The following is a 14066-nucleotide window of genomic DNA, read 5'->3' on the forward strand; positions in this document are numbered from 1 at the left end:
GTACTCGTGATGCGGCGGTTACAAAAATACACTCTAATATGATGAACGATATCTTGACGAATAATACACTTCACTATTACCTAACACTTAATAAACTGGGCTAGTGGCACGTAGGCCCGTGTCTCCGGCGACTCTACATGATACCTAGATGTGTCCCAGGGACTGATTCATTAGTACATTTGGTGGCACGATACCGTGCAGCGATGATACCTAAACTCTAACATGACAGATTACATTTTGACGAGCACACATTTCACTACTACATAACACTTAATAAACTGGGCTAGTGGCACGTAGGCCCGTGTCTCCGGCGACTCTACGTGATGCCTAAAAATGTGTCCCAGGGACTGATTCGTTATTACCTTCGGTGGCACGTGTCGCCTTCTGGCTGTCCAGTGCGGGCCAAAACTAAGTAGCCGGTAAGCTAAGTTGGGGCGTGAAGCGCCAACGTAAAGTCTCGTAGACTCCCCACAGTACTCACATATTATGTAGAACACTCATCTTGGAGCACTGATTTAATTAAGTGAAATACCTCATGGTAGATTGAGGCCGGCCGCGGAACTGAACGTAAACGATTATGAAAATATTATACTATTGAAACTACATGTCGGTGAAAGCAAAGGTTGATGGTTCCGCGTTGCGCGCGACCCCCCTCCCCCGCCAACCCTCCCACGGAAACGTGTTAATTTCGCGGGAAACTGAACCGGCCAGGTTCGGGAAAAAGCGCACAGTGAAACATGATTTTGAAAGGACTGAAATATTAATTGATGAAAAATAATGTTTAATAAAAACCTGTGGAAAAATATACATAAATTAATTTGTTGTAGTGCGGCGGAGGAATATGCCACACCCGGCTGGATCCTTCCGCCGGCGTAGCACTCGTTGCCTGGCGTTCACCTCGACACACGAACTACACTTTGCTGCGCGCACGAGCGCGTTCGGTGCACACGCCTTTGCGAGACGTTGAGGAGGCATAGCGGTCTATGCGACATAGAGGAGCATTGGCGGTCGGCGTCACTACCTTAGGATAGGTGTTTGAATGTTTCCTGTTAAATACCAAGGAAGGAAACACAAGATTCGGAAATGCATTACTCTGAACAAAAGAATTAAGTTATGCAATGTGTTCCTTCAAACCACACCGAAAGCTATGCCAGCCATGGGGTCGATGCAAAAGGCTTAGAAAACTTACGAAATGGATGTTGCAGTTGGTGAAGGCAAGATGTTGCAGATGGCATGATACGTAGATGCCTCAGACTCCTGTGCTGTGCTGTGCGAGCAGCAACTGTTGCGACCTCGGCAGTCCAGGGCCTCCGAGGGCCATGTTTCCCGTGCGAAGTATGCTGTGCTTGTGCAGGGAAACAATTCGGGCTAAGTTTTGCGGCATAGTTGCATAGTGAAGAATAATTTTTTTTTAAACTGGAATGACAAAATATTTAGTTACTCTAACTAACAATTACCAATTACATAATCTCTCTCCGATAGCCGCGCGGGTAACTATCGTCCCATCAACCTCAGGGCGTTCCCTTCGCTGCACTCACTCACAGTCCTGTCGCATTTGTGGTACACACATGCTAAAGAGGTGGGTGTCGATGTGTCATAACTTTCTTCTTGACAGAGGAGCACTAACGGTTGGCGTCAAGGTTACCTGTCCAAATATATTTAATGGAGATAACTGGAAGCCATTTTCCGTGCAATATTTATCTTCTAACTTTTTGTCAAATTTATTTGAGTAAAATATTTGACAGAGTAACATTGCCCTATGCAACGAAACGAATTTTGGTTATTTTCGGTGTTCTTTAACATTGCTCCCATCATAGTTGAGTGTAATCTGTGTTTGTTATTGTGTTGTTGAATTTTGGTTTTGCTAATGATATTTATTTTTATTTGTAGCTTTTTTTTGCGATTTACGGAATATATTCTGCATCGTTTATGCCAGTTTAAAGTAAAATGAATAATATGTAAGTTGAATAATTGTCACTGTTAAATATGCTTCCAGAATTCTTGGTGTGCTTTAAAATATTAACACCATACTTGAAAACATATTAGAAGTTATCCTGTTGTGTTATGTTGTAGTAAATCTATATTATACTTATTAAAGCTTATGGATAAAAGTTTCACGATTAGGCTTAGCTCTCGATACCATGACGGTATTAATGACGTCATTACGGTACAAGTGCGGGAGTATGAGGGTTTCGGGCTGGGAGCATTTGCATGCTTGTTTTGCACAAAATATGTTTCTTTAGTTAACAAACTTTTGGGTATCGTATTCTATACTGCAGCCCTACTTATTCAAGTATATAACACAATATTGTAGATATATATCCCATTGTTTCATATTGTATACTGTAAAACTGCTCGGTTTAGTATATTTTGTTATACCACTTAAATTAATTCTACATTTTCAAATTGATATTAATGTTTCTGGTATCGTAAAGTTTACTATAGCTGTATAAGTAACACAGTACTGTTAATATAATATTTATAGTGTTATATTGTATACTGGGTAAATATGTAGTGTACGGATTATCGTCAAAAATTTTTTAAAAATCTGAAATAACGTCCTCTTTTCATTACAACTTGTGGAGATAAGAAATTCCAATTACTTTTGGAGATATCGAATTTTTAAATTTTAATCACTATACCTGTACATTCACACGGCATTCATCATTGTTTTTTGTTTATTGGATAATGTTGTCACATGATAGTTCGTGATAGGCCAATATTCAAATGAACCAATAGGTGATGATTTATTCATTTATTGTTGCGCGTAAAAAAAAATTACGTTCATTACTACTGTTAATCCTTTGTTCCGGTTTGTTAGGTTAGGTCAGCTACATTATAAATACTTTAAAACTAAACAACCATTAAAATTAATTTTATTATTTTTAATGTCCGATCAGTTTCAAAGTATTTATAATGTAGCTGACCTGACCTAATCTACTTTTGTCCCGTTTTGTTAGGTCAGGTCAGTTACATTATAAATACTTAAAACTATACAACAAGTAAAATTAATGATATTATTTTTAATTTCCGTTTATTTTGAACTATTAATAATGTAACTAACCTTACCTAATGGAAGATTTCTGTTATTTAAGCATTCACGCACACACAACAAAATATAAAATTTCGGCGGTTGAATGATTACATAGGTCTTGTATTACAAAATAAGAACAGCGATATCTGCAAAAGTAATTGGAATTTCTTATCTCCGCAGGCTGTAATGAAAAGAGGACGTAAAAGAGCATATAATAAAATTTATTTCAGATTTTTATAATTTTTTTTGACGGTAATCCGTACACTACATATTTACCGTATATTGTAGTTCCACCCCGCTTAATATATTTTGCGATACCACATTTGTGTATTTTAATTGTTTGCGGTTTTGGTAATTTTTTCGCGTTGCAGCTTTTTCATAAATGAAGTAATGAAATTTTGAAAATACTTTTTTCGAACACAAAAGACATTCCTTTTTTTTTACCCTGTAAATGGCATTTCTTAATTCCTACTGGTTTCTCTGAAATTATTGTTTGTAGTTCATATTAGATAGTCTATGCAGTGAAGCAACCGTCTCCATGTTGTGCTTTCATTGTGTTGCTGATATTGTGAGTTTCCATGCATAAGACCGGTTATATATATATTTTTATTTAAATGTTGTAATACAATTTAATGTAAATAATAACTTAAAAAAAATTACTTGAGTCCCTGCTATGCATCGAAACCGAAGCATAAACCCTTTCACAGGGATTTGTTTTAGCAGTATGGAGGCGTGAAGCTTCGACATGTTATGTGTGATATCATGTAACCTGACGTATTAAAGGAATTGTTATTTCGTGTATCAAACATAATAATTCCTTTTGTAGGTAGTATGTCAGGTTACGTGCTCTCATATATAACTACTACAAATCACATGTTAGTAAAAATCTACTTACCTTTCTTGGCTTTATAGCAATAATTGTTTATTGTCAATATTTATTGTGTAAATATACCCCAAAAAAATTTGCTATTCCTCCATTTAATTCATTATATATTGCAAATTGTCATATTCCTGGTCATTACTACAATTACAACCTCACATTCTTTCTCTACCATTATATTAATTCAATATAAATAATCATTACCTAGATCTTCTCTTGTGAATACTACTCTCATTACCACACATAGATCTATCCAATAAATTTATTTTTGCTTATTAAATTCTTATTGTGTTATTTTACTTTGTTCCTCCATCCAAGTGTGTTATCCTTTACATCATACATTTCCCTGTACTTTCTTTCCAACCAATAGTAAGTATGATTTAAAGTGAACTTGACCCAAGTTTCGTATCACATATCTAAGTTTATACATACCTTAATCCTGTAGTACATGATGCTTGCTGTTTAAATTTAGTTCATTGAAAGATCCTGGACATAGCAAAAAATTGTGATATAACAATGCATTATAATCATTAGTTGATATGAAAGAAAAAATTCCACACGACCTGACTTATTTTTATTATATTGTGATATGGGCAATTCCATTTGAAATGAACCTTAGAACCAAAATGTGAAATTATTATTATGAAAACAGTTTGTCAATAAATAGTTTAAAAACAAATTATATTTCACAAAATTTGTTGAAATACATTCATATATAATTTTTACAATCTCTTAAAGTTTGTGGTACTTAATTGTTGATTGTAAAGAGTGTTATATTGTGAGTATGTTAGCAACCCTGCTTTACACACCATGAGACATCCATCTTGTTTTGTTTGTGCTGCAATAGCAAGAGTGGACATTGCCTTCTGTACTTCCACAAAATTACATTTTACAGGTAAGTAATACTAATATGGTAAACATTTTAAGATGATAATATGTTCTAGGCACACCCGTAACGGATATCTCACAAAAGTTTATGTAGTAATTAGTATAATCACACCAAAATAGTTAGATGTTGTCAAAGTGAGGTTATGTGTGCTCTTTATTGACCAGATGTATAAAAATGCCTGTTAATTAAATTAATTTAGGAAAAAACTGTTTTACGGGTGTGACAGTAGATATGTTACGGGTGTGACAAGATAATTCAACGTACAGGCTGTGGTTATAGGATGACTATAACAATATTTTATTTAGGTTAAACTTTCAAATTTAAGAACTAGTACATCACATTTATTTTGTTCCAGATGCTGAAATGCCTCTCACAGTGACGGATCGTGTTAGGAAATAACAAAATCAGACCCAAATAAAAGGAAAGAGTATCTCAAGAAAGAAAGGGAACGAGATAAGAAAAGGCGAGAAGCTAGAAAACGTGAGCTGCTAACAAACAATAAAAAGCTCAATGCAAAAAGAAGAAATGATAGAGAATGTCAAAGATCATGCAGGCAAAGGAAGAAGGACTTGATGACTGTAACAAAGGTACACATTACATCCCCTATTGGTTCATATAAATGTCCTCAATCATTTGGGAAAGCTGTGGCAAAAGTAAAAAAATTACTTCCTAACAGCCCAAGCAAAAAGCAAGCTGTTCTAAATAAAATTGTACTAGAAACATTTGACCCTCAAACATCTAAAAATATTTATAAAAGAGTGAAGAAAGGTTCCAGGAACATATCTCATGCCGACAAAACTGAAGTTGAGAATTTCTATTGCCGGGATGATGCGAGTCATCAGGCTCCTGGCATTAGAGATGTCAAGTCTGTGAAAGATAAAATGACTGGTACAAGACAACTGGTTCAAAAACGTTACATGGTTTTGACAGTGGGAGAAGCTTATGAGGAATTCAAGAAACATAACCCTGACATAAAAATAAAGAAATCTAAGTTTCATTCTCTTCAGCCGCAGTACATTTTGCCTGTATCTCAAATACCCCACAATGTTTGCATTTGTAAATCTTGCAAATTTCAATTTTTTGACTGATCCTTTGGCAAATTTGATACCCAACTTTCCAAAAACTTCAAAAGATCTCCTAAGTAATGCAAGTTGTGATGTAAACAATGAAAAGTGCATGACAGGAGTATGTGGTAGTTGCCCAGATCTTCAGTTACCACAAACGGTTAACCTGTCTGTTTCATGGAAACAATGGAAGGACATCAATGGTCACCTAAAAATAATTGAAAACATATCATCATTACGAGATGCATTTAAAGAGCTGAAAATGCTGATTCCATCAACTTCACTGTTATGTTAGGAAAATCAAATCTGATTTTTTTGAAAGGAAAAAAAGAGCTGGGTGAAAATGAAGCAGTTGTACAGATTGATTTTGCGGAAAATTATGCTTTGATTTGTCAGGATGAAATCCAAAGTGCCCACTGGAGCCACTCCCAGGTTACCTTATTCACGTGTTGTGTGTGGCAAAAAAATTGTGTGCAATCATACTCAGTGGTAAGTGATGACCTGTCTCATGACAAGTATTATGTGTGGTGCTTTCTCAAAGAAGTAATTTCAGAAGTAAAAGCTGCTAATCCTAACATTAGTTACATCTACATATTTTCAGATAATTGTGCTGCACAGTTTAAAAATAAATTTACATTGTCAAACTTGTGCAAAATGGAAAAGGATTTTGGGGTTACAGGAGTGTGGATTTTTTTTGCTACCTCCCACGGTAAGGGTACTGTTGATGGTATTGGTGGGTCAGTGAAGCGGTGTGTCTGGAAAACAGTGAGGGCAAGAGAGGCAATTGTAAATACAGCTGAGCAGTTTTACATTGTTGCACAAGGAAAACTAAAAGGTATAAAAATTCTCTTTGTATCACATGACCATGTGGAAAAAACAAAGCTATGTTGAGTAAAAGGTGGAATGGTGTCAAAAAAATACCTGGAATCCAAATGTGCCATTACTTTATGGGATACGATGATGATAACATTCTTGCAGGGAGAACAGCTGTATCAGAAATGGAAAAGGTAACCGTTTTCCCAAAAGAAGTCCACACAAAATGTATACACTACAGTGATGTCTATAGTGATTCCGGCGACGACTTTAATAGCAACCAAAATCCTGGACCATCGACTGATGTTTTAAATTATAGACTGCTCACGCCAGTAAACATTGGACCTGACATTTACGTTGTTGAATTACATTCGACAAATAAAAAGTTGGTCTACAAATATGTAGCAGTGTGTCAAAGTGAAGTTTGTGAAACTGATGGGGATGTGAAAGTAATGTTTCTAAAAATGTACGGAAACAATAGGAAAGTGTTCAAAACAGACAAAAATGACATTGCTGATGTACCTTTTGAACAGATTATGAAAATATTGCCCTCTCAAAAATTGCAGTTTCGAGGTGAAAGAGTTGTTTATGAATTTCCGGATTGTGTAGATGTTTACGAGAGGGGTTGAACATTATGTCACAAATAGTTAAGAAATGAAATGCATTAGTGTCAAAGGTTAGGAATTGTGTGCAATTATAGATATGTTTTAGTAAGTTTAATGTTGATGAGAATAAATGCATATCCAGACACATTTGTTTTGCTGTTGTATACATTTATTAAGTGACATGTTTGCATGTGGTCACACCCATAACAGACCTCTGTCTCACCCGTAACATTCAAAAGTGTTGTGAATATGAATAAATAAAAAATATTTTTTGTAACTAGCTAATGCTTAGTTAATTCCAAAATATTTAGCCAATTGCAAAAGAGAATTGATAACTGAATGTACAATACTTTCGCAGAATTTTATGTATATCTTCATGCTTGCTAAAGTGTTTGTCCAAAATGAGTCACACCCATAACAGGATCTTTTAAGGCAACGTTGCTTGATTATCATTTATGTTTTCTAACTCGAATGGAGGTATGAGTTCTTTGGGACAAAACTTTTCTGGCTAACTAAACATTTAAAACTGATTATTTATTACTTACAAGTTATTTTAATTTTTGTGTGTACAAGTCACACCCGTAACAATGGAATTACCCTTATTCAATTTTTTGATTGGCCAGGATCTTTCGGCAGAATTATTTATATATGTTATGTATATTGTTTCATACATATGATATATTATTCAATATTCTTCTATATTCGCTAGAAATGGTAAACCAATTGGGATAAAATATTCTTGGCTCTGGCCGTAACATTCTGACATTAAAAATCCCTGTAATTTTGAAAACAGTCTTGGCTACACTGTATTCTTAAGGATCTCTGGTGAACCACACGATAAAAATCAGCCCAATCTCACATGGAAAACAGTCTCGGCTACGCCATTAAAGCACAACATGGCTGCTGCTGCTTCACTGCACAGGCTATCTAATTGAATTTATAAACAGTAGTTTCTCAGAAACTGTTTCTCAAACACTGTTTTCATGGTTAATAGAAAAACTTCTTTAGTGTTCAAAAACACAGTTTTTGGTGGTTCTGTTTTCTTTTTCCGGAAAAAAACAGTGACTCTTTCAATTTAAGTACCTACCAACTTTTTTTATGATGTAGAATCTGTAAGGCTCACCAGTAGTTAACCAGAAGAGGGAAAAAAAAATAAAACATAAAAATGCATTGTTTAAATTTCTGACACATATTATAATTTTATTTATTTATTTATTTAATATTTGTTGCATGCCTACCTACAGCTTATGGCCTTAGGTGGTAGGCACGATACAAACAACACAGATACATGTAGACAGAACAAAACAATAGAAAATACAAGACAAAAAACAAAAATGATACACACAACATGCAACATTTAACAATTAGTAAATAATTTCTTTACAAATTTTATAATGTAGGAAATAAGAATAATATAAAAAAAATAACTTGAAACAATATGATTATTAACCACAAGAAAAGAAAAATTAAGTTAGAAATAGTTGTATTTTTTAAAATTTTATTTTGCTATCTAATTCAGGAAATAACCTTGCATATTTATTGTATTTTTTAGTAGTGATTCTGAATAATAAATCATTTGTTTTACTTAACGTACAAATTAAAGATTGATTACGACTACTGAAAGTAGGTATTCTAATTCCAGTATTGTTAAGAAAATAGTTACAATTAATTGTATTTTTGTAACATTTGTGTACAAATAATGCATATAATATTTCTCTTCTTAATAATAAGGAACCAAGAAGGGAGTGTAAATCTACTTTTAGATTAATGTTACTTTTTAGGTTTATAATTTTGATCAGTTTGAATTGTATTTTATCCAATTTGTCACTATATGATTTATTAATGTTATTCCAAATCACAGAACCATATTCAAATTTAGATCTCAACAGGATATATAAAGACTAAGTGTTGCATTTAAATTAGCTGCATTAAATGTGGGGTGCTGTCATAACTTAGAAACACACAACTTAGAAACACGCAACTTAGAAACACATAACTTAGAATTTTCTAAGTTATGACCGTTCTAAGTTATGACTCTACGTTATGACGTTTCTAAGTTGTGTGGTTCTGCGTTGCGTGTTTCTAAGTTACGTGTTTCTAAGTTATGATCGTTCTAAGTTGTGTGTTTCTAACTTGTGATAGTTCTAAGTTGTGACTTTCTACGTTACGACGTTTCTAAGTTGTGTGGTTCTGCGTTGCGTGTTTCTAAGTTACGTGTTTCTAAGTTATGACAGTTCTAAATTGTGTGTTTCTAACTTGTGATAGTTCTAATTTGTGACTTTCTACGTTACGACGTTTCTAAGTTGTGTGGTTCTGCGTTGCGTGTTTCTACGTTACGTGTTTCTAAGTTATGATCTTTCTAAGTTGTGTGTTTCTAACTTGTGATAGTTCTAAGTTGTGACTTTCTACATTATGAAGTTTCTAAGTTGTGTGGTTCTGCATTGCGTGTTTCTAAGTTACATGTTTCTAAGTTATGACAGTTCTAAGTTGTGTGTTTCTAACTTGTGATAGTTCTAAGTTGTGACTTTCTACGTTATGAAGTTTCTAAGTTGTGTGGTTCTGCGTTGCGTGTTTCTAAGTTACGTGTTTCTAAGTTATGACAGTTCTAAGTTGTGTGTTTCTAACTTGTGATAGTTCTAAGTTGTGACTTTCTACGTTATGAAGTTTCTAAGTTGTGTGGTTCTGCGTTGCGTGTTTCTAAGTTACGTGTTTCTAAGTTATGACAGTTCTAAGTTGTGTGTTTCTAAGTTGTGATAGTTCTAAGTTGTGACTTTCTACGTTATGACGTTTCTAAGTTGTGTGGATCTTGAATTGTTAACATTCGGTTGTGTGTTTGTGGCGAAGGTTTTCATACGGTCTTTCATGCAGTCCCTACATAGTTCTCACTCTGCCCGCTAGATGGAGATGAATACCTAACCATCTTTACCACGAGTGCTTTCTATTGGTTACTTTAAATACTACATTTTATAAACTTTTTTTTATTAACAATGGCATTTCCACACAGTACGTACATTAAACAAAGAACATTTGTGAGAAATAAATATTATATATTATTAATTGTAGAATAGTCAAAAAATGAGCTTATCTCCAATTGAAACACAAAGTTGAACTATGATATAAAAAAATATCATAAATTATTTGAAGCGCAATCTAACAAAAAATTACTTCAACTGAATTAAAAAATAAAGTTAACATCCAATTACCAATATGATGGAAATAACGGCCATTTAAATGAGCTAGTAATGCCTAAAACTTGATGGGTAGTTTTGATTGCATGGTTTTAAAACTGGGAACTATACGATTGGTTTATTCTTTGTAATAGTGAACACCAAATAACTCTTCGTGTTTTGAAACTGCGTAATTAAAACAAGTATTTTGAATTTATATGTTATTTAATTTAATTGTTAAAACTCCGCTTTGTTGGTCATTTGTGAAACGGAAAAATTCATTCACAGTCCAATGTTCAATAATAATGTATGTTCGCTGAAGTATTACGTGTAATAAAATGCATTAATGACTACGGCTAGTCGACGTCTTATAGAAAATGTATAATCATCCCATACAACACAGAAAGTTAGCCAATAGATTCACAATGAAACATTTTGTTAAGTTTTCGTTATGTGCGATTCACAGTTAAGTAGTATTATTTTAGTTTAAAAATTGGTCTAATAAATACATACTTAGCAGACTTACGGGTCTATCTTTTGACAAAAGTTTGAAATCAAAATATTTCATATGTTTTTTTTTTGTATATGTAAATTTACTATTTACTGCAGAGCTTTATAATCATGCAAATTTATAATATATACTTGATAGTTCAATGGTTTCATTACACGTTACAAGATATTACTTCAACCATTTGTTATTTGTAAGTAAATCATCTAGAGTTTGTGTTGTAGGCCAATGGAAATGAGAAAGAAAAAATCTCAGCGACATAGTTTTGTACCCTTCAAACGGATTGTCGAATAGAGTTTGATCGTGTATTGGATTATCAAGAAAACAATGCCAAAAACACGTACAAAGTTTATGAGTTGTGTTTCGAAATTATATTCGATACTGCTGTAGCGACCAGCCATCCTATCTTATTTTAACTCAATAACGTTCATTGTTTAAGAGAGTCTTTATTTTAAGAACTAATTTTATAACCGTAAATTAATTATACTGTTCCTGAGCTTACTTTTACTATCCATAATTTATTTGTGTTAACGCTTAATAGGCCCCTTCTTCAGAATTCTATTTTAAAACGATTTCTCTAGACTCATCAAAAATTAAAAACTTTGTTTTAAATTTTATATGAAAAAATTAGGCTGAAAACAAATTTAAGTTTTTTTTTTTTTCGTAACCCTACAAACTATTGCCTGAATATATTTCTTGGTGGACTGATTCATACTGCTGTATTTTTTAAGTGTACTTGGATTTGGTTGCCAAAATAATTAGTGTAACTTCTGCAGTCACAAACATTGTGTCGTTATTTTTACCAGTTACTAAATTCCATTAAATTAAATGAATAAGGAAAGTAGCATTTTAACAAATATTTTAATGTTGGTTAACTTGAATATTTTAACATTAAAAGAGAACAAAATTACATAAAAATTTCATGGACTAACAAATTTCTGAATTCTTGCAACTAGTAAGGTCTGGCGAGTCGAAAAAATAATTTAGAGTTGTTATTGTTGTTAAAGTTGGGTTCTACCCGACTTTGACGTATTACTTTTACAGAAAAATAACAGATCTAATATTGTTTCATAACTCAGGTAGAATTTGATGCTTAGAGTGAAATTTGAATACTAGATTCCAATTTTACCTAGAAACTAAAAGATTCAAATAAAAAAATTAAAATAAATTACAAAAATTATGAATTCTTTTTTCATTCTCTTTTCTTCAGACAACTATTTATAAGTATAACTTATATTAAGACGTATTTGAAAACAGTCACATGAAAAAAAAATATTAGTGTCAATTAATTTAATTACGGTATTTGAACTTCGGGAAGACAAAAAATCCACAGCTGTCTTTACACTTCCAAGCCTATTAGGTGACTGATCTCCTCCGCAACAAGCAGAATGTCTTTATGTTCAAATACTATTTCTATTATTTAACTTTTCAATCTCACTGCACATGTCATAAAAATATACAGAATGCTGGTATGTAAATCTTCATACAATTAAAAACAATTAATGACAATTATTCTCATATGATGAAATTATTTCATAACATTTAATGCAAATAATTATTATTATAAATGTTTGCCAACTTATGGTATATACATAAAGAGTAATTTTAAATATTTTAAGGTAGCAAAAAAATTTTAACGTCATTGTTTTCTTGTCCTATATTTAATTGAATACAGAAATATACATTTAACAAAAAAAAAATCAGATTTAGTTGTTGCTTAAAGAAGGCAACACAAGTATTATGTGATGTAACATCATTAAAAAAAATTGCAAAAGTTCTAACCAAGAAGACACAATTTTCTGTTTATACAAATCAATAATTTATAAACGCCATATTTGTACTTATAATTGGATTCACTTACAACATACAAAAGTGCGTGCATTTTATTAGATTTAAAGGCGTAAAATGCATACGCCGTCCATTTCACACTTCTTTTATTCGTCATGACGGGTGAGCGCCACTTAATGTTTACAAATACAAATACAAATAGGCTTAGTTATTCTTTTATTGTATTGAATTAAACCTTTGAATATATATATTCAAAGATTAAACCTTACATATGTAAGAAATTAATTCCTCTTTCGCTAGACGTGATTTTAACTTTATCGTTGGAAGCCTCCGATTTGATTTACTTCGCGGGCAAATTACTTTAAATGTTGTGAGACACACTGTGCTTAGTTTTCGTTTGGCGAAAACAAGGCTTTGAAAATAACGGTTTGCGGTAATGTTTTGTTCAGAAAACATTTGTATGAAAAATTGTGTTTATGTTTTAATATTGTAGTAAGAAGCCACATCGAATATTCTTTTATCAAATATCCGTCTGATAGTTTTACTTTTCTTTTTGGGTATTTCTTCTTCAATATCTTCATTTTTTAACGAGGATGCTTTGATATCTGTATTTATAAATGGACGTAACTGACCTATTTCTAAGCATCGCTTTGTTTTTAAGTGGGTTCTTAAGCCAGTGATATAACGTTGACTGATTTTCAAAAATTGAGAACACATTAGGCCTTCAGATGTATTTAATTAATGCCATTAACCTTTAACATTACTGTCACCAAAATTCTTCTGATGTGGTTTTGAAAGAGCCATACTTTACTAGTACCCGCAATTAAAAATAATAGATTAGGTTTTGTACATGAATTAATGTAATACACCTTACGTGAATAGATAATAAAATAGTTCTAAAAAGTTACCACAATTCAATGGGATTATCTTGAATCAAGGTAAAGGCAGAAATTATTTAAATGAGCGAAAACAAAAATATACTTTACTAACACGACGACGGATTGTTCGTGAAACCACCCATGTTTTTTGCGCGAATCAAATGCCAACTGGCGAGTGAGACGGCGGCGCGGCGGCGCGGCTATGTCCGAGTGCATGCGAGATGCAGAGCGACGGAGCGGCAACGTCGCGCTAGGCGATTCAAAGAGCGGCAAATTTGACTGAATTTTGCGCGTTTTGTCAACAAATTCACGATATGGATCCACAAGCCAGTGAGGGATCCCCCAGGCCTTCAGATGATGCTGGATCCCGCGGGATTGCGGGATTACTCTTAGCTGTATTGCAATCCCTAGTCTCAGTGCCTTGCTCCTGTCAAGCTTAT

General features: G+C 33.2%; 1 protein-coding gene and 1 long non-coding RNA gene across 8 annotated transcripts in view; both read left to right on the plus strand.

The window, feature by feature from the left end:
• The first annotated feature begins 1596 nt into the window (after nt 1-1596).
• LOC134542801 (islet cell autoantigen 1) overlaps nt 1597-14066 on the plus strand; it is a 74761-nt gene continuing 62291 nt past the window's right edge. For 2 of the 7 annotated variants that reach the window (XM_063387342.1, XM_063387392.1), the window contains exon 1: nt 1624-1958. In XM_063387342.1, coding sequence (XP_063243412.1) covers nt 1948-1958 — 11 coding nt within the window. In that variant the 5' untranslated portion in view covers nt 1624-1947. Of the gene's footprint in view, nt 1959-1982; nt 2294-14066 lie in introns of those variants that run through there. The other 5 variants (XM_063387365.1, XM_063387357.1, XM_063387383.1 and 2 more) reach the window with 5 other exon arrangements.
• LOC134542837 (uncharacterized) lies at nt 2303-8451 on the plus strand. Its single transcript, XR_010076858.1, has 2 exons — nt 2303-4809; nt 5159-8451. It is a non-coding gene; the product is annotated as an uncharacterized LOC134542837 (long non-coding RNA).

Source organism: Bacillus rossius, chromosome 1 (assembly GCF_032445375.1).
Source record: "Bacillus rossius redtenbacheri isolate Brsri chromosome 1, Brsri_v3, whole genome shotgun sequence".
NCBI lineage: Eukaryota > Metazoa > Arthropoda > Insecta > Phasmatodea > Bacillidae > Bacillus > Bacillus rossius.